The 22001-nt window shown below is 41.0% G+C and overlaps 1 protein-coding gene across 2 annotated transcripts in view; it reads right to left on the bottom strand.

Annotated features, from left to right (window-relative positions):
* Positions 1-22001, bottom strand: part of plxdc2b (plexin domain containing 2b) — a 94600-nt gene that overhangs the window by 30298 nt on the left and 42301 nt on the right. For both annotated transcript variants that reach the window (XM_056363657.1, XM_056363658.1), the window contains 4 exons: positions 20610-20833; positions 10975-11121; positions 7814-7883; positions 358-480 (listed from right to left, as the gene is read on the bottom strand). In XM_056363657.1, coding sequence (XP_056219632.1) covers positions 358-480; positions 7814-7883; positions 10975-11121; positions 20610-20833 — 564 coding nt within the window. The remainder of the gene's footprint in view (positions 1-357; positions 481-7813; positions 7884-10974; positions 11122-20609; positions 20834-22001) is intronic.

Here is a 22001-nt window from a genome sequence, read left to right as displayed (position 1 = left end):
TTCAAGGAACTGCAGTGTTTTGCACTTAGGTATCGGCTTCATTTTTCAGCCCTGGATGTTGCAAACAACAAATTTAATGATAGTATTCCAAAATACAACTAAGTCAAACACAGAGATTGAGAGCAACGGACTTTTTGCCACCAGGCTCGGCAGGAAACACGATGAAATCACCGTGGCGTAGCTTGCTAATCAGCAGACTATGGGACATCTAATGTCACTCCACCTTTACCAGAATAAATGGCTGGTTGAGGCCAAAAAATGCAGGTTTGTGCCTCATGCATTAAACAATCCAAGAGAGAGTCCACAGCTCCTTCATATCCCTGCAGAAACAAGATATTAGGAGTAAAATGATATTACCGTTGTCAAAGTAGATAACAGTAGAGTTTCTGGAGACACTTGGGTCAAAGTTGGCCATTAGGGGAGCGATGTACTGTGTAGCTGTTAGCATCCGATGGACCACGTCACCGGTGTAGATGAACCCTGCAGGAGAAAAATAGAAAATAGACAACATATAACTTTCTGTACTCTTCAAAGTTAGAGGCAGATGCTCTTAAACGCTTGGAAACACCAATGTATGATGTTCGATGCATCACTTATAGTGTTGTGCATGCTTTGACAAAGTGTTTTAAGGTAGATTTTCCCCTTTGGGAACAAACATCAATCTTTTTTTTCCTCCATTACTACCTTTCCTCCTTCAATGAAGCTCTTATCTGATACAGCATCCTTCAGGAAGACAACAAGCCCTCCAGTCCAAAGTTAAAAACCCCTCATTAGCCCACAACGATCCCTTCTTTCTCTCTCCCAGGCCTCGTGCTGCAGGCTGCCTCAGCTACCAATGGTGATTAATTAGCACTATTATCTTTTATCAAGAAACGGAAGGACAAATCTGAGGGGCTTTAAAGGAATGCACTGTACGCTGAGCGAGCAGTTATTTATTACCATGGGGTAATAAGCCTAGCTGGTTCATCCCGTTCTTCCACTGGTGTTCTCCTTTCCCTCCTCTTACGTGTGTTTTTGCACCACATCATCAATCACAGATGTAAACAAGAGACCATGACAACAAAAAGGGATTATGTTAACTTTTCCAATTTATGTGCCCCTACAATGAGGCACAAATAGATTACTCCACTGAGAGGAACGTAATCAGTCAACAAATACTAGAAATGCATCACTTAGCAGCCTGTAAACATAGTTATTAATGGACACCAGAAAAAAAGGGAGAACGCCCACTATTCATCACGAGGGAACAGTCTTTGCATAAAGAATGTGAACTAATGACAACAGAATCAAATGGCATCTTAATTTCTCTACTGACAACAAAGTTTAGCAAAGTAAGCTGCTGTTTTGAGATTAATTCAACAGCAATTCAAAGCAGAATCTATTGTTTCTCACTCTGACTTCGCCTGGATCGCAAAAATATCCACAACGAATCATAACATGCAGCTTTAATAAGAGGTTTTACTCTGAACAAAGAGAAAACCTGGTATTTGGGTGAGGCAATCTCATGTATTTGATGTAATTTACTTTCGAAGAACAGTTTAAAGAATTAGAAACATTCCAGATGACAGTATCTTCAAAAAATGGACATGTTTTAACAACTTCCTTGCATTGAAAAAAAAGGCTAAATTTACCACTTTTGTCTTGCTGATAGTTGCGAAAATGTAGGATTTTTATGAAAACGGATACATGAGGCAGCAACGACTAAAAATATGGTATTTTTTTGACAGGAAAAGTCAATGAGTATCAATATTAAAATCTGAGCACAGGAAGTTTTGGTTAGCTTGTCGAGAATAAACAGTGGAAACAAGGGAAAAGGTAACAAAATCCTCCTAAGAGAAGCTCTGACGCTCATTAATTTACACATTCTCTCTCAGATATTGTTGTCTTTATACTTCAGTTTATATATGGATTAAACAAACATATATTCAAGCATATAACTTGTTAATTACTGATCTTTAGAGGAGCTTTTAGGTGCAATTTGTTACATTCAGACACAGCTATGCTAGCTCTTTCCCACTTTCCACTCTTTATGCTAAGCTAAGCTAACCAGCTGCCGGCTCCTGCTTTCATACAGACATGAGAGTTAAATCAGTGTTGGACATGGTAAGCTAACTATGAAAACTCCTTCACCTCACTTTGTCAGGACATGGACATTTTCAATAAAATGATCTGTGTATGAAATCATTCTTGTGGAAAGGTCGAGATAAATACAGTATATAAAGTGGCTTCCTGAAGTATGCTGGAAAAAAACCCTGCAGAGACAGAAAAGAGGATTTTTGGGAAAAGTCTCATTGAGGCCAGGCCTCTAAATCCCCAATTCATGTCACCATATGTCTTCTCAAACAGCAGGCGGGCTATAAAAACACATCTATTACTTTGGAAATCAGGAGCAGATCATACCATGAGGGGAATCAATCTTCCCCCAAAGACCACCCTGCTCAGAATTACCTCTGTACACAGTAGAGCTCTGTCAGCACACACACTGAGAGCAGGAGGAGGGAGCGAAGATGTGACTTTATTTAGTTTTGTGAAGTCCTGACTGTAGGGAACTCAACCTGGAAGAGGAGATACTGCGCTGTCGGACTCAGTGGTTGGAGTTGCTATGGTTACTGTTATTTTCATTTTTATCAGAAACGTATACGCAGTATTTATGTACTTTGTGTTAAGAGTGGATCAACTTAGTCCAGTTATCAAAAACTGTATGGACTTACAGTGGATATTAGTAACTGCTGTTCGTGCACCGCCAGTGAAGGAAAAACAAAACTAATAAATATCTACAAGGTAAATTAATCAATCATTAGTCAATTAATGTTAAACATCAAAGTTATGTATATATGGCTGCAACTCACAGTTACTCTTATTACCAGTTAACTGAGTTACAATCTTTTTGGATAAATCAATACACTTTTAGTTTATGAAATTGAAAAATTGTGAAAAATGGTCATTACAACGTGACATCTGCTTGTGTTTTTAATCACACCAACAGTTAACACAAAAACATAATGTCGTCTGAACTAGTTTGGGTTAAGTTAGTTAGTTAATAAGTGAAGTTAGGGTTAATAAGTTTATTTCCCAAGATGTCGAACTGTTGCTTTGAGGGTGTTTTCAGACAGCAAGCAGACGGGAGGGCGGCTGCCGCTGCCAGTTCATGATGGTTTAACTTTTTCAACTTGCTGCCTAGGCTCATCATGTAACTATGGCAACCACACAAACTACAGCGAGGGAAACGATAGGTTATAGCAACCGATTTTTAGAGGTAGTGAGTCATCTGAACGATACAGCACTTCACCAGCAAACAGATCTGTTAAGAGAACTGTACTGGAGGAGCATCAGCTTCAAAGTTTGCCTACTTGGTCTGAGACAATAAATAACATTTATGATTCTACTTAGCAAAATTTGCTTAATTAATCATATCATGTCGGAGGTTACACCCTCCTGCAATTGATCCAAGAGCTGTGGCAGCAACTGCTCCCTGTCTGAAAGCACCTTAGGCATCGTATTCAGGTCAGCCCTGTTTCAGTGCTTGCAGTGCATAGAGTACATCAGATAAAAGCATCCACCTCATGTTATGTCAGGGTATATGAATGTAAAGAGGATAGGGCATAAAGAGACAGGGTTGTTGAGTCTACCCGCCTACATTAATGCAAAGATAAACATGATTCTGTGGTGAATGATGGGGCAGTACACTCAGTCACTGGTGGCAGCTTCATGGTCACATAATGCTGCAACGGCACTTTCAAATCCTTAATCTGATTGTGTCGCGACACAAATGACTTCCTCCAAATCAGCCACTATACATTCCATCTCATCTCATATTTACCCAACATTCGCTCAAACACGTCTCAAATGCCTCCGCTTTGTTTTGACCCTTGTCACTCCTTCTCCTTTCACTTTCAACCTCTAAAAAGCTCAGAAATCCTCCGACCAAAACACACACATTTGTGCAGACACACACTCACAATGCCCTGTGTGTCCGAGGGGTTTTATTTCTGATGCTGCCTCTGCTTTCTACCAGCAATCTCCTGAAAACACAATACAACTTATTTGACAGTCTAAAGAAAATCAGACAGCCTCTCAATACACTAAAGAGGTGAGAGCTGCGGGGCACTCAGTAGAGAGGCTATTCATTCATTATGGCGCTCAATAGAGAGGCAGTTCATTCACTTACAGCAGAAGGAGACTGGACAGAAGAAGAAGGAGGAGGAGGTTACTGGGAGAAGAACAGATGTACAAGGAGAGAGGAGAAAGAAAAGAGGAGTTTGAGGTAGAGGATGAGGTCTTGTGAAGGTGGGATGGAGATGGATAATTCTTTCTCTGGCAAGCTATGTTTATATGTGCTGCTATCCAAAAGTGCTGGGCTGTGTATGTCCAAGAAAAACATGAGTGGGAATTAGCAGCCCCACTAGACTAAAGCTTCACTTTATTGGACATTGTGTTTAGACTAGGTCTTTGTTCTTTAGTACTGAGCTGTGTTTAATTTACAAGCTATTTTCTGTTTATCACAGCTGTCCTGAAGCTGGGAAGAGTCAGGACTGGATTTTCAAACACACCCGTGTTTTATTTATTTTTATTTTATTATTATCCGTGTTTTGTTTTTTGTCCTTTTATTACTAAACTTTGAGGTTTCTATTCAAATTAGAAGCCAGATTTGTCTGTTTTTAATTTCTTATTGATACAAAACATACTTAGTCGGCCTATAACCAGCCAGAGCATAATGTGTTTTATGTTTGACAAGTGCGATTTCTTTGGAGGACTAAAACTATCAGTGATCGTCACCATGCATGAACAGACACTAAAGTCAAACTTCATTAGGCTAAAAAAAACCAACGTAAGTTCTCCTCTTTTGGCAGTGACTCCCTACCTTTTAGACCTTAAAACTGTTGTTTACAACTCTACTTTTACAAATGTATTTTTCCAGGGGACACATTATTACTTGGATTATGTCCAGCGACAATGTATTTTCCAGTAAATAGAGTTCTAAAGTTTTGTACCACACACAAGTTGTAGAGATGTTGTCAGGGTGAAGGATGGGCACTTTGATACTGGAGAGCAGGGTTTGCAACCTGAGTCTGTGTGTGGTTCGGTTTGGGCAATAAAAGCATTGGTTAAAGATAGATTTCAGTTTCATTTACATGTTAATAAAGTGAATACAAGTCAATATTTAGGCAAGAGCGTGATCTTTTCCTAATCCTGACCAAGTGCAATGAGAGCCTAAATATATCCACAAAGATGTCCACTCATTGTGTTGAACACAATTTAGACATGTCTGTACACAAAAAGTACAAAACAACCCGCGACAATAAGTGTCTCTAACACCACAGTTTGCCATGATGACACACACACACACACACACAAACACACACAAGGTGAAAACAATACCAGCCCCGATGTCGCAGCTGATAATAGTCTCTGGGAAGTGGAGAGCACAGACTGACCCCATTTCCTTTCATGTCTCCTTTCACCTTTCTGCGTCACACAAGTTATGTATTTGAAACCTTACACCCTAGTTCTTGTGGTTGAAAAAAAAATCTGCTGCTGTGAAACTGCATTTAACTATCATTTGCTAAAGATGTTCATGTGTTTTTCTGAATTTATGTTTATATTCTGGTTGTTAAGTGCGACAGCTGGCTCTGTAAACAGCATACCACAGCTGGATATCCGTCTACGCAGCTGGCGGTGGTCAGATCATATATCATCACTGATATTCGCAGTCTGTACATGCCGAGCCCTCCACACAGCCTTCAATACAAACTAGACTCTCACAAACAACCTGTCAGTTCACCGCTGGACCTGCAGCATGTCACTGCAGACCCAGGAAGCCTCAGTTACTTTAATGTACCTTCCTGACTGGAAAAATATTCCCTTTGTTGACATCATCCATTTGCTCTCTCCACAACATTTCCACATATTCTGTCTCTTTTTCACTGTTTGAGCTTCTACGCAGCTGTAGTCTATTGAACTGACTTTGTAAAGTGATATGAGTGAATTTAATGTAGCAGTGTTAAAGGGGTGTTTTGTTGATGTCTGCCGGATGTCATTCTGACACTATACCACAGGTGTAGTGCTGCAACCAATGATCATTTTCATCATCAATCTTAGTTAGAAAACAAAATAAATCAATATCTTACTAATACATTTTGCCTGACTTCAGCCTGCAAACCTTTTATTATCTTAAAAAGGAGGGAGAGATTCTTTCTGATACCTATCAGAATATCAATTTGTTTCAACATTTCTCAGAAATCAGACAAAATTACTTCTTACCATGGAGACTTTTTGCAGAGAGAATCTAGATTTACAGTATGTAAAAACCATAAAAGTGGACTTAGACCTCAGTTGTTTGACAAGGCTGCATGCCAACCCAGTCTTGGCCACATCTCTAATGTGTGTGACGATTGGCTGCTTGACTGTTTAGAAAGCAACTGTGTCTGTGAAAATAAAAAAAGGAATAAATGTAATTGTAAGTCTGCTGCTCTTCCATCACACTCTGTTCAGAAATGATCTTCTCCAGCAGAGTTTCAGCGTAGGTAGCAAAAGGAAAATATTTGCTGAAGTAAAAACAGTGACTTGCTGACAGCGATGAAAGTGGGGAGAAAAGATGGTACAGTGGGGAGAGGAGGACGAGCTGAGTGATGGGCCCTGAAATGGAGGGATAGGAGGAGGGCGTCTCAGAAACAAAGCCCAAGAGGCCTGCGAGACGCAGATAGCTGCCTCCTCCTCCTCGGTTACCCCTCTCTTCCACGGCCTCATCCCTCCATCTCTGTCTGGAGGAATGCAAATTCACATTATCTCCTCTCTGCTAGCTGCGTCTGCGCCCGTCCATTCCTCGTCACCATCATCCAGAACGTCCCTACAGCCAACACAACTTTGCCAGTGATCGAGAATCAAGTGGGAAAATGAGAGTGATGATGATAAGGGACAGGACGGATTTTTTTCTTTATTATTCCAGTGGCAGCTAAACGCAGGGGCAGCATCTCTGAAATAGCTGGGTAAAGAGCAGAGCTTTAGTCTTTGATGTGATAATAGCTGGTTGGGGTGTTGTGGTTTCGCCATCAAGACTCAAGTGGAAAATTGCTTTGCACACTCTGGCAGACACGTCTGCTGAGTCACGTGTCTAACCCACACATACACATCCTCTGATATCCCCACCTCCTTATCCATGCCTATCAGGGTGTGCTAGGCCACTTGGCAGAGGGACTCCAGTTTCCAGTCCAAACCCATCAGTCTGGTTTCTTTTCCAGTTAAGTCTGGTGTAGAGCTGCTGGTGCTGAGTTTTGGGAGGGTTTTTTTTTTTTTTTTTTTTTTTTTTTAATTTTATATCCAAGTCTAGCAGACTACCCCATGTAGGTGAGAGCAGTAAATGGTCTTGTATCAGACTGACTGGTTGGCTGGCAGAGTGTTGTTGGTGGTTTTGTACTGTGGTTTGTGTCAGAGGAGCCTTTCAGAGCCGAGTTTCCCAGAAACAACATCCAGAGAAATAACTCATTGTTTGGTCCTTTTCAGTGTTCATGGGTGAGATCTCTTTGTACAGGGGCAATGTCACAGTCACAGGTACACCCAGTACCACAGACCCATTCAGACACACAAATATGTGTACACACACACACACACACACTCTCTCTTTTTCTTCACCATTTCATAAATGCCTCTGTACTCCAGACTCATTTCATAAATCTTACCACATTCCCCCCCTAAACCCTGCAGCAATAAAAACTGTCTGTGTACTGTCTAATATGCCAAGCACATACTGTATATCCAATAATAACACTAATAACTACTATTGAGAGAGCAGAGTCCAAGAACAGTGTTCACTTACCACCAGTTGCCACGGTGATTTCACGCAGGAAATGTCCATAAAAAGGGAAATCGAAGGACAGATTAACTCTCTGTGAGGGGAAAAGCAGACAGATGACCCCGGTCAGAAAGATAGAGGTAAGAGAAGAATCAGAGAAGAGATTGTTCTCATCTTCAAACAACAACAAAAGGATTTAGATCAGAGGGAAAATGTGGAAAGGACCCAGAGTGCTTTATTTTGGGGGGCAATCATTGGTCATTTCAGAATAGGAATCTAAAACAGAACCTCAACTTCAACTTTATTATTATCATGATGGAAATTCATTTTGCAGACAGGCATTAAAACATTACACATGCATACATGATCAGAAACTATATAAATGTCAAGGACATAAAAATATATAAACTATATCGGACCTTCATCACATCTTAAAATGAGAGGAAAGATTTCTGTCCTTGAAATATAAAAGTGATTTTTTATTAAGGAGACGCTTCTACAGGCACTCATGGTTAAATACATATTTATGTATGTACTCGATCTATAGACCTGTAGATCTCTATTTTAACAGTCAATAAAGTCAAAATTGTGACATTAAACGTCCAAAATACATTTACTAAATAAACTGTATTAAATATATCAAAATTTTGACTTAATCACACAATGTTCACCAAGTATCTCATAGTTCTGTCTTACCATGTGTATTTTTAGTTTTAGCCATACTAACTTTTGTTGTAGTGACATCATCAATACCAACAAAACTAACAGCATTTCCCTTTAGTCCCAGCTGTACTTTTTGTTGGGTGCTAATTAGCAAATGTTAGCATGCTGACATGCTAAGATAAGATGGTGAACATGGTAAACATAATACCAGATAAACATCATCATGTTAGCATGCTGACTTTAGCATTTCATACGGTAGTTCAACATTCGAGAAAATGTAGTTCCAAAGCAAAGGGCTGTTTGACGGCAAGATAAATGAAAAATACTCTAAATAAAGCGTACAAGCGTACAAGTCTGGAAGGGCTCTGATCCATATCTACTGCAGGTGATACACTGACCGTATACAACGACCTCACACTGGCCCACCTTAAATAACCTGAACTATTCGTACAGCCTCACAGAGCCGCTACTGTAGCATGGCTGTAGAGTCTTGAGGCCAACTCATTCGGCCATGTGGGTCTGAGTAAACCCCTGCGTGGATATCCGCAGGCAGCCCAAAATTTGATCTTCATCATTTCATCATGTTTTTTAGAGCGCATCTGCGGACCGTCCAAGTCTGTCCTGGAGTACGATCAAGGCTTTTTTGTTATGTGAAAATTATGACATTAAAAAGTTATGCGATTAACTATGTCAGAATTAAGAGGAATTGAGGTAACATGAGGTAACACTTTGACACTGACAATTTTCTTCTTTCATAAACTTTACCAACTCAGTCAAAGTTTTTGTCTTATTATAATTTACACTCATAATACCACATGAAACCATAGGTATCATTCCAAACTTTTCATCTGCATTTTTCTTTTTCTGGCAGAAATGGGCTCATACTATTAACAAATTGTTGATGAGAATTAACACATAATAAAATGAAAATACAGTACTTTAACATTTTTGTATTACAATAACAATCTGTTCATGAACATTCCCACAAATGATGGTCTTCACTATTTTATCCCTGGACTGAATATGTCACATCATACCACTGCCAGAAAATGTTATGGAGATAGACAGTCTTCAGTAAACATGGAGCTATTATACATTATCCTAGATTATGCCAGAGGGAGTAATCCTGTGGCAAACCACACTGAATCACGCTGACTATACAGCCAATCCAGAGCTTAACTTTTCTACGATCCTGTGATGGAGCTGACCTCTGCGGCTGTGTTTTGTTTTACGACCTTACTGGCCAATTTCTTTCAGCGTCGGGCCAAAGCTCTTGCAGGCAGCAGTGCCAGGAAGGAGCATGAAGCTCTCTCCAACCCTGTTCCCGCACCAAGAGTTTTATGCAGTTTCTCAGGACTTTAACTGCAATCACCATAAACTGTGTTTGTTTAAATTTTTAGTCTTTTGACACAGTGTATGAATTTCAGTGCAGATGGTTTTCACTTCTCTTTGCAATGCAATCTTGCAATTAAGCTATCCAGGGAAGATTTCCATATGTCCCTTTTGACTGAATTTCTTGGCTGGCCATTGAATTGGGAAATTCACTTATTGATCTTCTCAGATTAAAGTAAAGTCAGAGACACCTCCCACATCCCTCCTACACTATTTGGAAGAAAAGCCTCGCCTCTTCGCCAGGACGTTCTGTGGCTAAAAAGAATAGCCTGCCTCAAATTGTATGGTTCAATCCATCATTACATGACTGAAGGTAGAGGAGCAGAATGCACAATGTGGGACTCTATTCTATCTCCTCGCCAGCTATTGTTCACACTGGGCGCTTTCTCTCTTTCTGTGCGACTGCCCTGCTGCCATGCTGCTCTGTCTCTCCAGTCAATCTGCTGCTGCCTTGTGTGACTTCATCAGTATGCACCTCACATGGGTCACCTGCTTTTGCTGAGGTGGAGGGAAGGGAGATTTTAAACTTCACTGCGGAAAAGCTTCGTAACTGTTCAAATTCTTAAAGGAATACTTCACATTTAAAAAAAATAAATAAAAATCTTATTATTGTTGCTGCTGGCTTTATCTTTATTTTTTTTATCTTTGACCACACATCACTGGCTCAACTAACCGGTTATTGAGCACCAGTAAGCTTATCACTGATCTGATTTGCGTCACGGTGTATGTGTTTGTACATGTGTCTGATCTCCACATGCAGGATGTATTTCAGTGGGAAATCTTGAAACAAATCAAAGCCTGACTATAAGCAGATTAATGGATTTTTCTCAACAAGTGCATTTGTACAAGGTAACAGCAACATTTTACCCTCTCAAGTCCCTTCTGCATTAATAAAAGTTTTCCTATTGGTACTTATTATTGACTTTTACTGTGCAGAGTGATGTATGTGCAGAGTGTTACACTGGAGGACTGAAAGTTTCTCTGCGAACATCTTCTGGAAAAAACGTATTTATTTGTCTGAAAACAGGAGACCTTTAAATTTGCCAAGACACAAGCCTATAATGTAAATATTCAACTCTTACGTGCAGCACTAAGGAAATCTCCTAATGTCTGCAAGTTTGTTGGCTTACCGCTGCTTGTCTGTGCGTGTTGGAGAGGATGCCATGGATCTTCACTTTTTCCTTGTCCATCTGGTCAATATTTACCCACAAGTCCTTGCTCATTGGATCTGACGGCCCATATGTTTTTGATGTGTAGTAGTTGTGATCTGTATCCTCCTGGAAAAAGACAAAAGAAAATGCACCCTGTGAGTGACTTTGTATAGTGGTTTTAATATTAAAGGTCCTGTATTTTACACTTTCCAGTTGTTTTATTTGAAGTTTTGATCCATAACAAGATATATTTTTGGTTTTAAGAACCAAAAAATCATCCCAATGAAGTTTTACATCTCCTCTCTCAGACTTCTCCCTGGAGCTCTAGCAACAACAGGTCGGTGAGCCAATCAGAAGAGAGCAGGCTCTGAGCCAATGACTGTTTTGTGAGTGATCAAATAAAAATATAGCAGATTTCAGGTAAAACACTCAGAGAAACCAAATCCTGCAAGGCTGGATGGTGGGTGCAGGTGGGCTGGGCTAGGGGCATGGGTGAGGGCTGTGACTGCTTTGTTGTGACATCACAAAGTTACAGAAGTCCTGTAAGTTTCTGAATACAGGCTGTGTGCATTTCTCTGTGGACTGAGCGCTTAGAAACTTTCACAGTTTTAATATAGAAACTAGACCTGCTTTATAATTAAAAAAAGACATGGAAATCTAACTTTATACAATATGGGCCCTTTAAGAGTGTGAAGTGCAGTGTAGTTATTCAGAAGAATTTAATATAGCTTGAAGGACAGAGAGGATATTGCTACTCAGCTCTGTGATTTACACTGATGCATTCTGTTGCTTTATTGTACTGTACACAGTGCAAAGAACATTCATATTCATTCATATTCATGAAGAGACATCCTGCGGCCAATCGTTCCTCTAAGCTGCTCTAAGCCAAAATCAAATTCAAAGCTACCTAATACACTGTAAGCTGCAATTTCTAAAAACAATTTAAACCTCTACACAGAGAGAAAACTTTTACATGCAGTATGGAAAATCAGTGTTTTTAATTTTACTGCTGAACAAATTACCTGCTAAATCAAATTAAATGACAATACAGTCATCTCCAGTGTGCTGTGTGTGCACTCGTTTCGTCCTTTCACTCAACTCTATAGTTTTCATTACAGCACAATCAGCACAGGAAGTGGTTTGAATGTCTCCTAATCAAATGAGAAAAAAAAAAAAGCCAATCAGCTTCTTCCACTCTTAAAAATCCCAGACCAGACTGCAAAGTAAGGATTGCTTTTTATAACAGAAACATTCATGGACTTTTATAAGTCACGTGGGAGAGGCCTGTCTGCTTTTATGTTTCCTGTACAGAATTAGGAGGAATGCTTGTGTCGTGGGGCCTCCTATGGCTCGTCTCCCTCTGGGTCTAATGAGACACGTTACAGCTGTGGCTTTTATCTAAAACATTGTTAAAGTTAATGTTTTGCTGAGTGGGGAGTCGGGGAAGTGTACACTATGTCTGACTGTGATCTCACTAATAGGAGCTCACACAGCTCTGTGGACACTTTGGTATATGAGTGGTATTATTCTGAGCTACTGCGCTTTGGTCGTCAAAAGGCCATGAGACAAAACATTAATTAAAGCACAATACTTCTCTGCTTGGTTTATTTTGCTTCAAGGAGTCATACTTCCCTCGGAGAGTTATAATCTAATACCTCTACTCAATATTCAGCCTGGGATGTAAGACAGAGAGATAATGTTTCAGGCCCAGCAGACCCTCTGAGAGAATGATAAATATCACAATTCCAAATGGAGTTCAGCCATGTAGGTGGTGTTACTTTTGATTAATTTGTAGATTTAAACAAACATTGCCAGAGGCCTTTCATCACAGCTTAAAGTGCAGACAAATCGTGTCAGGAAAAAAAAAAAAAAAAAAAAAAAAGGCCCCTCCAAGCAGCCTCAGTCAGCACATTACTTCCAGAATAAAAAAAAACAAGGGCACTTGTAAAAGGTGTAGACACAAATGCAAGGCTGTAAAGTCTCCTGCTAATCAGCACAAGATGTCTTTGCTCTTGCAGGGGAAGATCGAGGGAGATACAGGCTCCTCAGAGGTGAGAGGGGGCCCAGCTGGCGGTTCTTGCCCCTCAAGGGGGAAGGGGAAGATGGGCAGGGTGCCATCGTCCAGCTGGGTGTAGGTGGACACGAAGATGTGAGGGCTTTTAAAGAGCACAGCAAACAGACAACAGGGAGTGTGACTACAGAAACGCACAAAAAAATGCACACATCTGAGAGAGTTTTGGTGGGAGGTTGTGGGAGTCAGGTAGTGTTTCTTTGAATCAGGCGCTGCAAACTAGCGCCAAAACCAGTCAGCTGGTGAGGTGAGGCAGTCGATATCGATGTGCGAAAATAAAAACATGGTGTGAGATGTGCTATGGCTGCTGCACTGGCTTTTCTTTATGGGTCTTGTTCATGTTTTCCAGAGAAGCCAGTATTGTAAATTGTCTTTTAAAAATGTTTGAAACATATATTTTATATGCAATTTGAAATCTATTCGAAATACATTCGAAATAGATTTTAAAACACATTTTTAATTGGTTACCAGTACATTTGTGACGTGTAATATTTTGTATATTTTTCAGGTATTTTAATTGGATTTTGAGAACATACTATCCTGTACAAGTATGTCAGACATATTTTCACTCCATATGGGACACACATACACATACACATCTCTATTGGGGTAAGTTCCAATTGACCCTCACAGACTCTACAGAAGCGGAGATGGCTGAGCCGCACTGAGAGGCTCAGAGGAGACTAATGGCAGATAGATGGGCACTTGATGAACGAGCGAGAGGAGAGTGGGGGCTGTAACCTTGCCAACAGTAGGAACCCCTGCCCTGTTTTCATCTGTCCGTCTTGATGTGAAATGCTCTAAGTGGGGGAGGAGAAAACAAAAATTGTTGCTGATAATGGACCATTTTCTGTCTCTAGAGCACAAAAACACACTGCAGAAAAAGATTCCTTCAGTGTGCAAAACGCATTCCAGACTCACTCTCCTCTGTCTCAGGCATTTACTCGAGCTGCCCACCACATCAATATTGCATCACACCGAGACCTGAATATCTTGGGCTGACATGTTTTCACATCTATATGGCTCCTTAATACAGGAGAGGAATTTACCGCTCCGCCTTTAAGGGATTATTCTGGGCGATCTTCTTAAAGAATTCTTAAAGACATGAAGATGTTTAGAAATGTGTGTTAAAGCTGCTAATGATGAGGTAGTAGTGGTTGTGACTCACTGATGTTTGTCAGAAAAATAAAGAAAAAGTACGCTGAAAACCGTAATCCCTTCAACCACAACTATGTCATTGCTCCTGAGAAAATAAAATTTCATGTAGGCACAAGGAGAACTTGAGCTTGAAATAAATGTTCCAATATGTTGGAATAAAGCTGCTTGTCAGCCAGCTTTCATTTTCCTAAGACACTGCACATCCAGACACCAGGATGTACACACACAGAGACACGTACACACACAAACACACACACGCAGAGTACACAGTTAAATCAGACTGCACTCTGTTTGAAAAAGCATTAAAAGGACGGCATCGCTCATGTGTGCAGCTCTTCATCAGCTGATAATGTCTGTGATCCATTATTCATTGCTCCGCTCCATTGCCTGCCAGTTGTAGCAGCTTGATGGTATTTGGTGGTGAGGCTCAGCAATGTGCATCACATACTGGTCTGAGCTGCACCACACTATTTATGACTCGTTATAACAGGTATAGATAATCTAATATGAACTGAAAGTCTTCACGAAATCCACGTTGGTACCGTTCCCAGAGGGATCTGTCAAATCCCTGCATAAATTAGGCTTCAAAATGAGCAACTTGATCAAGACAAATCTGAACAGACTTTACAGACAGAGAACAGCTACAGAGGCAGCATTATGATGTGCCATCTACAGCTGCGAATAATTTTCATTGTGGTTCATATCTTTCTCAATTAATCAATTAGTCGTTCATTTGAAATGTCGGAAAATGGTGAAAAATGGTGACGTCTAGTGCTATCAGTTAACAAAAACAAAGAGCAGCTAATATTTTAGCTTGAAGGATATTTGAAATTCGTATTTTCATCTCCTGAAATATCGATAGAACATTCTGTTTTCTAACCAGTACTTTTCGGTCGTCTGAGATTAATGAAATTCAAAGATCATCTGGACCTGGTTCGAGACAGGTTTCAGGTCCGGATCTTGATTGTTGCAGAGCTGAGAGGATCCATGAAGAGTGAGGGACCTTGAAGAGAAGAGAACCTGAAGTACAACTAAATTATTACTGATGGTAATTAAATTGCTCCAAAACTGTCGGATTGTTCAGGATATTTGTAAGAACTATGATCAGAAAACTTTTGAGTTGGATTAATAATAATGTGTCCATGTGGGAATGTTTCAAAAACGATATGGAGAGAGTGGAGCAAATAAACAGTCTGAGATGAATCCAGGCACCTGATATATAATTTAAGCCTTCCTCGGGTCTCTGGTTGTACATCTCCCGAATTGGATTTTCAAGCTCTCTGACAGGTTCAGACAGAATGTGTGTGTCTGCTTGTACTTGAAAGTGATGCTCGGGGACGTAGAGAGCACTACACAACATACATGCATTCACAAGCTCACTACCTTTGCTGTCTTTGTTCATCTTGCAAACCAAGCTGACCCGCGGAGAGATGTATGCAACCCTCCCGCTACAAGATGATGCTCAAGTCAAAAAGTTAAAAAACGGGAGAGGCTGGACACAGATTGAAATTGAAGCAACTATGAGTTCATCTGTGGAGCAGCTGCGAGCTGTAGCAGCTGCCTGAGATGGTATAACCTTACAGAGTTTAAACACTGAACAACATAAAGGAAGTAAACATCTCTTTCCAAACACATTTCCCTCTGGGAATCTTAACAAACTCGAGACACAAAACAAATAAAGGGAGAAAAAAACTCATTTGCATTCGCTGCAGGCTTTGAACATGGAGTGTGTGTGGTAAATGTAAATGCAGCACTGGGAATCAAATGAAGTAAAGGAAATTAGCTAGATGAGCAGCTTGCTGCTTCGCTGTGTGAATTCTCCCCCTTAAGAAATGCACAAATAAACACTGAATGTAGCGAAGCATGTAACCCCCAAAGAGCCTCCTGAGCTGTAAAGTCCCGGCCATCTCCACATATCCAATAACAACTATCCACCATAAACTACACCCTTATTACTACACATCAAAGCAAGCTATACAAACACAACAGCAGCAGCAGGGTGGAGAGACCCGCTCCCAAACACCAGTATACTCTGTGCTTTTATTGGCAACCTGACATGGTTGACATTGGTTGAATTATCAGGACAGGCTGTGCTTTAGTGTAAAGAACAGCCAGGCGTGAAAATGACACCATCAAACGTACACATTATTTCAGAGGGAACATGAGGTGTTATATGTCTCTCTTGGCTTCACTGTTGCAATATGATGCCGCATTTGAAAACGATGTAGTCTGTACAATTTATCATCCGAGTAGCTGCCACATGTCCTCTGCACGTGTGTTTGTGTGGTTTGCTTATTCCCCTCATAAAGATAAGAGCTGAAATGTCGCCACTGACAGCTGTAGCAACCTCTCAACTCGAGCTTCTCAAACTTGCAGTCAGAACCCCGCGTCGGCTCGCTTGGTATGCAGGTGATTTCTCACACTGAGCGCGTGTTGACACAGAAAATAGCATTTGGTGTCAGAGTACCAGCGATGAAAGCTGAAATATAATCCAGTAAGTCCAGTTCAAGTAATACATCCATAAATTTGAAGGCTTATAAGACAACAAAAAGACAAAGAGGTTTATAATGCTATGAGATTTAACTTTTCATCCACTGTTTCAACGATCACAAGGTAAACAGTGGTGGCACGCCATTTGCTTTATGAAGTTATCTACCAGAAATGTGTGTATGTGTGTCTGATGCAGAGTGTATTCAGTGTCTTTTTTGTTCTACGACCCTGTTTTTCTTCCCCAGAGGCCTCTGCATCTGCACCTCAGCTGTGCCAACACAGTGGTTTCATCAAAATGAATAAGGAGCTGCAGTTTTTCATGGTTTCGTGGTTGAACTTGATATAATCCGATCCAGCAGCAGAATGGTTTCTTCCACTTTGGTGTAGAAGTGTTAAAAAAAACCCGTAAAATTTGTAAAATCTGGTAGACAGTAGTTGGGGTGCCCCGGTGGTATATCGGGCACATACCACATAATGTCCACGGTTCAATTTGGAGTAACGCGTGTTTCTTCGTGCTTATGCAAACAAAACATTGCACAAGTATATACACACATACTCTCAGTTTACAATCTCACAGTTGGGTTTATGAAATATTTGGGACCTTAAAAAAAAAACCCCCAAAGAAAAACAAAGGGCCGTGATCCAAGACAAGGTTGAGAAACTGCTGCGAAGCTGCACTTTCAAAGATAACAAACAACAAAAAAACACAACCGCGAACAGCCACAAGCCATCACTGACAGCGTGTCTGGACTAGCACAGACTTCACCTTGACGGACAAAAGAAGCAGTGATGAGACCTGGTTTCACTGACAGGGAATTGTTCCCACGGTTGATTCCAATTTTATTCTACCTCACACCGACCTTAACGTACCTTTGCATGGGAACCTTTTAAATCTGGGTTTGTGATCCAGAAAAGAGATAAAGGGAGAGTCACAGCCTTTCAGGGCGTCAGACAGTCTGTTGTTGAGGCCGCTGCATGTTCAGGTGAGACGAATCTGTTGTTGGAGACTATCATGGTTATGGCACCAGTTAACCCGACCACAGGAAAGTGATTTCTTCAGCTGGAAACTGGATTCATGGAAATTAAAAACTTGGATTTAACAGTGATTCAACCAAGCACAACTAAAATGGGTTTAATCCACCTTAAACAAATTAGCATTGTTAAAAAAAAAACAAAAAAAAACAGCTATTTTGGATCGCATCTCTGTACATGTTTGTGTTTCCCTTATTTTAGAAAAGTGGTCAAACCTGCTGCTACGCGAAAGGAAACTTCAAAAGACTACACCGCACTACGGCCTCAGGACACTCTGTAATTATCAGATTTTAATTCTTCTCGACAGGGAATTTGGTCGCAAATCACTAGCTACAGTAGCTAGACAAAGCAGGTTGCTGGGAAGTGCCAAAAAATAAGTTATAACACCAGTTACCTCTTGGAATGTGTTTACCATCACAGATTGATGATATACGGCTTTGTGAAAGTGTCTTAGGGGCAGATTTCGACTTGAAGATCTGTCCTCTTCCTTCCTCACTTAAAGCTCCTCCAGTGACGAGAAGACAGTTTTTTTAAAACCATTCAGCTCACTGCGGGGCGGAGGATTTCAGCTCAGTGTCTGATATTTCTGCCCTCTGAAAAATGAAGGCTTTTCTAATGTCAACAAAGTGTTGGTGGCAGGTGAGGGGATGTGTGTGTTTTGTGTGTGCGTGTTGGGTAATGACAGGAGGAATGACAGGGTGTTTGAGCTGTGGTCTGCTCCTCCACTCAGCAACAACAAATAAGCCTTGGAGAAGGAAAACAATGGGGGAGGACATGTTCGTGTTAGTGTGTTTACGTGTGTGTGTGTGTGTGTGTGTGTGTGTGTGTGTGTGTGTGATGGTATGTGAGCGTGCAAAGGAGCGAAAGTGTGTGCGTGTGTGGATGCGACATCTGAAGTGGTACGCATGTGTTTATGCATCAGTATGTGTGTGTTTACACTTGTGTCCATGTGTTTGTGAAGTTTCAAGCGGTGAATGTGTGCGTGTGTGTGTGTGTGTGTGTGTGTGTGTGTGTGTGCGTGTGTGTGTGTGTGTGCGTGTGTGTGAATGTTTACAGCTGACGATCAAAGCCCCCTCCCTCCTCGCTGAGAGACGCGGGGCTGGGAACCTGACATGATTAGAAGCCGCAGGAAAACTTAATGAGCCATCATTTTGACTGAACGCCACAATGCCGCGCACCGACCAGAGGCGCCATAACAAGGGACACGGGTGATGCCGTTCATTTACATAAACAAAACACAGGCCGGTGCCCGAGCATTAATCTCCAGCAGGTCCACTAAGCCCTTGGAACTGTAGGAGGCCAGGTTAATTTCCTGTTTTGTTCTCTCCAAGGTCACTATTAAGGAGGATCCAGTCCCACACAGAAGCTAGATGAGCACCTGAGGGCTGATCTTAATTTGATATAAAATATTAATCCTTATAGGACCCTCCTAGTCTTTTTTTTCATTACTAAACATCCACGCTTCTAAGAAGATTTATAATTGCTCCAGGGAAGTAACCAAAGTGTATTTTTAGGTACGGCTCAGCAGAGGACTTTAGCAAATCATTCTCTTTATATTAGTTGGATTCTGTACCAGACCGGGAAGTTTATTGTGTGATCCACATTGTTCAGCTGCACTGATCTGAACTGTCACAATAAAGCTGGTCTAAATTTGGGCTGCTGGATGACCCCAATCATTGGCCTCCATTTCATCTTTTTATCCGCCTTTGTCAATCAAAATACAGCATTTATACAGTATTATATAACATAGAACGTTTCACTTTTTGGCTGTGCATTGTCTGTATTCATGTCCTTCTATCACTGTAGCTCCAAGTGGCAAGAATCACTTAAGAAAAGTCAATGATCCACTAAAAAAGCTGAACGTGAAAACAAGGCCAAGAACAAGACAAGGCACAGATCCAGAAGAAGAATTAACTTTTAAACTAAATTTTTAGCCAGAATGGATGAAAAGTTCCTGAGATGCTTAGGAAAAAATGTAAATTTGAACATCTACATCACTTTAATGACGACTGGGCAGACAGCAAAAGCTCCAGAACAGCTACTAAAAGGACCTTGAGGTGAGATTGTTTTGTCAAGTGAAAAAATCACCGATAGTAGCTGTAGCTGTGCTGAAGCATATTGCATATTTAAATTTTTGAGTGGTCATGGCTCATGTCACTTAAAAAAAAAAACCTCACACACAGTTTTCACTTATATCTTCTTATTTCTCAGAGTCTGGTGACCACACATATTACCCAGCAGCATTAACTCTGCCCATCTTCAACCTGAGCAGAGGTCTCTTCAGCCAGGACACATGAAAACACCCGTGCAGGTGTGCAAGGCCTTTACATGTCGCGTCATGTTCACATCAAGAGGTTGGTGTGATTACAGAGTTGGTTGAGTGAGGGTCATTGACACTGTAACTATATCCATTACATTTGGGTTTAATGACATAAACAATGGACTTTGACTGATTTGAGAAATCCGTGTTTGCTAGGCTTTCATGCACTTCTGTGTTATGAACCACCAAGTCAGATACATCAGGGCAGATTTGTAATAACGACTCTGTTGTTGATATGAAAACTATTTAGAAGTCTGATATGACATGAATGTGGCATAACCTCCACTACACTAATGTCAACATAACTAGTATCTTTTGGAGGCTCCTCCAAAGCCACATTATACAAATGTTTCCATCTGCGCTGATGATGAGTAAACTGATCTTCTCGTGCAAAAATCCTTAAGACTACCACTGTGTGCAGCAGCAGTGCAGCAATAAATTCTGGTCCCCCTGAAAAACGCCGCTTAAACTGTCAACGCGTAAATGACAACATACAGTTTATCTCTGATCAGATGCACAGCCTTGGTGTGAATCATCACGTACCTCTATCTGGGAGCTGTTGTCTGTTTCCTCTGCTGAGAGCAGCCCTGGGAACCCATCAGGCTCTTCCTGCTCGGGCTCCTGGTCCTGCTCCTGACTGGCCCTGTTACTGTCCATGTTACGAGGTTTTGGGGGAAGCCATCTCCTCCACCGGTGACTGTAGAGCTTCACGTCCACTGCTGCGTCCTCATCTCCTGCCTGCCCCTCCGCATATGAGTAAGAGACCGCTGAGGGAACAGGAGAAGAAGGTGTGGATTAGTGTATGGTCCAAAGATAGATCGCCTCAAAGTTGTAATTTCATGATGATAAATGTACAGTGGGACGCCACAAATGTACTGTAATTGGTGCATTAATACAGCATGCTTTATTTAATTTTCTATCCAAATTAGCTTTCAACTATCGAACCCCGCATTAGTTGGACTGAAAGTAAAAAATGTTGATTTGTATTGCAAATCGGTGAGTTGTGCAAGCAAAATAATTATATGTCACAGTATTTTTGCTATACTAAGGCACTAGTGAAATCACACAGGCGGGAACTGTTCAAGCCATTAATCTTGCGCCGCTCCCTCATAATTCACTGTCTCTGCGGACTTTTTCCTCATTTCTTCAGGGAGAAATCTCTCTGTGCCTGAAACAGATGCGCATTAGGAATGACTCAGCAACCATCACACAGACCAGTGGGCCACAGTCATACCCAATCATCCCCATCCCAGAGACTGAAATGAGACGGTGGCGACAGGTGAAAAATGGTACCGTGTTAATGTAAACACTGACTTGATTAACCGAGCCTGAGACGGACTGCTGGATCAGGGGTGAAATGTGCTGCGTCATTTTAAGAAAAGATTTCCTGAGCTGAAAGTCAGAATGAGGAAGAAAAACCTAACTAGCAGCCCTCGAGACCCGAGTTCCTTCTGTGAGTGGATATTGTGAATTACCTTGACGATTTGAGTCACTGAGTTCAGTTCAGTTCGCTTGTATTTTAAACACCTGTAGCTAAACAATCAAAGCATCATTCAAAAGCACATGAGCGATCAATTGTTATCACCATATAATGATGCTACAATGTTGCTTTTGATTGTCTTTCCTTTAGCCTTTTATTCTAACTACGTTCAGAACCAAACGGCCAACATCTGGTAAGAAGTGAGTCTGAGCTGTTTAAACTGCTTCTGAGCGTCTCCTCCTGCTCTTTAGGATACTGCGCCTTCAACACGGCAAATTCGCTCATTTGGTTTCCTCTTTTACATGTTTGTCTGTTTCCTTCACACATAAATCATCCTTTTGCAAAAGTGTAGTTTACACTGTCCACAAATGGAAAGCGAGGCTGGCATTTTAAGATTTTTTTCCCCCTCTAAGAAAAGCTCCATTTAAGGTGGAAAAATGGAAATCTAGCATGAA

This window comes from Seriola aureovittata, chromosome 20, assembly GCF_021018895.1.
Source record: "Seriola aureovittata isolate HTS-2021-v1 ecotype China chromosome 20, ASM2101889v1, whole genome shotgun sequence".
NCBI classification, from domain to species: domain Eukaryota; kingdom Metazoa; phylum Chordata; class Actinopteri; order Carangiformes; family Carangidae; genus Seriola; species Seriola aureovittata.
The sequence above is the reverse complement of the archived record's forward strand: the minus strand, read 5'-3'. Positions and strand labels throughout refer to the sequence as shown.